The sequence below is a fragment of the Pygoscelis adeliae genome, unplaced genomic scaffold (genome assembly GCF_000699105.1).
Source record: "Pygoscelis adeliae isolate BGI_AS28 unplaced genomic scaffold, ASM69910v1 Scaffold156, whole genome shotgun sequence".
In the NCBI taxonomy this organism is placed as follows: domain Eukaryota; kingdom Metazoa; phylum Chordata; class Aves; order Sphenisciformes; family Spheniscidae; genus Pygoscelis; species Pygoscelis adeliae.
Genome location: NW_008825016.1, coordinates 658,266 through 661,442, shown reverse-complemented (window position 1 = coordinate 661,442; position 3,177 = coordinate 658,266). Strand labels below are relative to the sequence as shown.

General features: G+C 46.7%; 1 protein-coding gene across 1 annotated transcript in view; it reads right to left on the bottom strand.

Moving 5' to 3' along the window:
* The window catches only part of IL1R2 (interleukin 1 receptor, type II), an 18,398-nt gene that overhangs the window by 3,831 nt on the left and 11,390 nt on the right, over nt 1-3,177 (bottom strand). The window contains exons 7-8 of the mRNA XM_009326288.1: nt 2,672-2,737; nt 1,284-1,419 (exon numbers count right to left, since the gene is read on the bottom strand). Of these exons, the coding sequence (XP_009324563.1) occupies nt 1,284-1,419; nt 2,672-2,737 (202 nt within the window). The remainder of the gene's footprint in view (nt 1-1,283; nt 1,420-2,671; nt 2,738-3,177) is intronic.

Below are 3,177 nucleotides of genomic sequence, written 5' to 3'. Positions count from 1 at the left end.
TATCCTGGGCTGCATCAAAAGAAGCGTGGCCAGCAGGTCGAGGGAGGTGATTCTGCCCCTCTACTCCGCTCTCGTGAGACCCCACCTGGAGTACTGCATTCAGCTCTGGGGCTTTCAGCATAAGAAGGACATGGACCTGTTGGAGCGGGTCCAGAGGAGGGCCACGAAAATGATCAGGGGGATGGAACACCTCTCCTATGAAGACAGGCTGAGAGAGTGGGGCTTGTTCAGCCTGGAGAAGGCTCCAGGGAGACCTTATTGCAGCCTTCCACTACCTGAAGGGGGCCTACAAGAAAGCTCGAGAGGGACTTTTTACAAGGGCATGTGGTGATAGGACAAGGGGTAATGGCTTTAAACTGAAAGAGGGTAGATTTAGATTAGATATAAGGAAGAAATTCTTCACTATGAGGGTGGTGAGGCACTGGAATAGGTTGCCCAGGGAAGTTGTGGATGCCCCATCCCTGGAAGGGTTCAAGGCTAGGTTGGATAGGGCTTTGAGCAACCTGGTCTAGTAGAAGGTGTCCGGACTCATGACAGCGGGGTTGGAACTAGATGATCTTTAAGGTCCCTTCCAACCCAAACCATTTTATGGTTCTATGATTCTGTGATCTTTTCTCTCCTTTCCTAGCAGTAAAAGCCTTGAGGCATGCAGCTAGGAGGCAGCTGAGAGAAGCCTCCACAAGATTGGGAGAGACAATGGATCAGGGCAAGAGGATGTGGGACATCCTGCTTCTCCCTCCCCCCAGCATCCCCCCCAGTGCTTCCCTGGCGCCAGCTCTAGCACTCACTGGGCGTCTCTGTGAGTCAGTTTAACTCACTAATATGGAAAAGAACAAGCCTAAGGGGAAAACCAATTATATTTAAAAAAATAAAAATAAAAACCACTGGATAGTTTTCTGTTGTCTTAGTGTGTTCAGAGAACGTCATGAATGTCAGGGAGAGGATGTTGCCGTTTCGCTGGCATGGGGCAAGGAGAGGGATAAGAGAAGCTCTGGGAAGGATCAAGTCCCATTGCTTTCCACTGCAGTCAGCTCTTATGTCAGCTCAGCTGCCCATGAAAACGTGCTTCAAATATAAGCCTAGATAAAGAATTGATTTCACCCTGCCTGGGTTGGGTTTAGGTTTTTTTTTGCTTGCGTGCCTGGTTTTTTTCTCAGCTCTCACCTTCACTTCAGATCTGTCCATATCCCATTTCATTACCTGGCATTCCGCTGCACTGAGAGCCCCTGTAACACTGCAGGTTAAAACAACAAGCACAAGGAAATACTTTCAGCCAGACTTACTGTCGTTCTCCCTCTGTAACTCTGCTTTGCTTGTAAACCACGTCCACGGCGGTGTCATTTGCTAGCCATTCCACATCGGTATGGACGTGGCTGCTCAGTCCAACTAACACTTTGCATGGGAGAGTCATCTTGGAGCCTGTTGGTAAAAGAAGGATTAAAAAACCATTTGGATACACATGAAGAACTACTCTTTCTCTTGGTGAAAACCAACATCTCCAGTGGGAGATCAAGTTCCCCACACACGTCAAGCACCACCACCTTCAAAACTGAAGCTAAGCCTCAGATTGCTTTTGACCCCCTACCCCTTGGCAGCAAGGCCCTTCAGTTTGGCAGTCCTTTCTGCTGCTGACCAAATTATTTTCCCATTGCAACAGTTAGCAACTCTTGTACTAGACACACTCCCCAGGAGGCAAAGCTGTGTTCTTGTGGCCTCGCTCCTTCTGATGTACTGCAGCCCAAAGGGCACGCTGTGATTTACCACTCCAGAGCAACTGCATTAACCAACAGTGTAGCTTCACTCAGAGGTGCTGTGGGCAAGGGCATTCAGCTCAAGGTGGGAGCTCCAGAGATAAAGTGATCATGCAAAAATTCAGAAATTTTGCTGTAATTATTGTAACTCAGAGCTAAGGATAAAGAGCCTTCAGACTGGTGCGTATCTATATGATACAGAAAACACAGGGCTCAAAAATGCATATGATTATTCTATCTGTGCAGATGGTGATAAACGGGACATAAAACACTCCATGGAGCTAGACAGGCAAAAAAATGACTCGGTAGTCCTACGCTGATGGAAAGAAAAGTGGCAAGGGAAAACTAAGACATCATAGGACACAGCTGTGTGTATAGTACCCAAGTTAAAAAAGCTTAGTGTAAAATATACCTGGCATTTTCTGAGAAGAGGAAATGCAGCAGAAATTTCTTGTCATAATATAATCTTCAAAGAAAAATTGAGATCCTATCAAGGTACTTTCTAACTAACAACAACTGTCTAGTTCAAACAGTAAAAAGCAATGAAAAAATGTCTCCTCCCAAAAGAGCTAGACGGCTCATTCAAAGCCACTGGATAACCTAGACCAATTTGAGGGAAGATTGAAAACGAATAGTTCTTAGTGGAGGGGGACTCTGAGCAGCTGATCTAAGGGTGCAAACGTGCTTTTCTTGCTTTGTTAGTGGCTAAAATCTACAGCATTTCTACAGCTCCTCCTACGTGGAAGACAGCATCCCGTTGTTGACAATAAGACGCAAAAACTACTTCCAGCACCGACCCTCAGCTAATATAATCGAGATCAAAAGAGCTACAACAATTTATGCCAACAAATTACACCAGAAGAGGACCTGCTCTAATTTTTGCCCGGTTAGATGTTTCCGGAAAGAATGTTGGGCCTTACCGAGAGCAGCTGATGTCGTCTTTTGTGTTGGATACACAATTATTGGGGTAATTCTCTTTTCTTGTTCTGGAGAGAGAAAGAGGGCAGAGAGTCAGTGCTACCACAACAGAAAATGTGGGCATTGCCCCAGAACTATCGATGGAAATGCGCCACTTTGCTCCACATCTTTCATCTCCCAGGAAAGCATTTGATTATTAAGCCCACTGGCGAAGAGAGACATGCCAATTTCAGGCCCAGAGACGTGTGTTTGTGGAGATCGATAGCCTCACGCTCACATCCTGAGCCTGAAAGCTGGGCCAGGAGGAATTTATGGCAGATAAGTGAGTGTCTTTCGGAAGCAACAGTAACATTAGGCACTAAGCACGGTCCTTTCTATGAGCAGTGAGTGCCGAGATCCTTGCACACCCATTTCACACTTGCAAAAACAGAAAAGCCCCAAGCGGACGCAGAGAACGGAGGTGCGCGTGGCCGAAAATTACACCTTCAGCCCTCCCACGCCAGCGAGG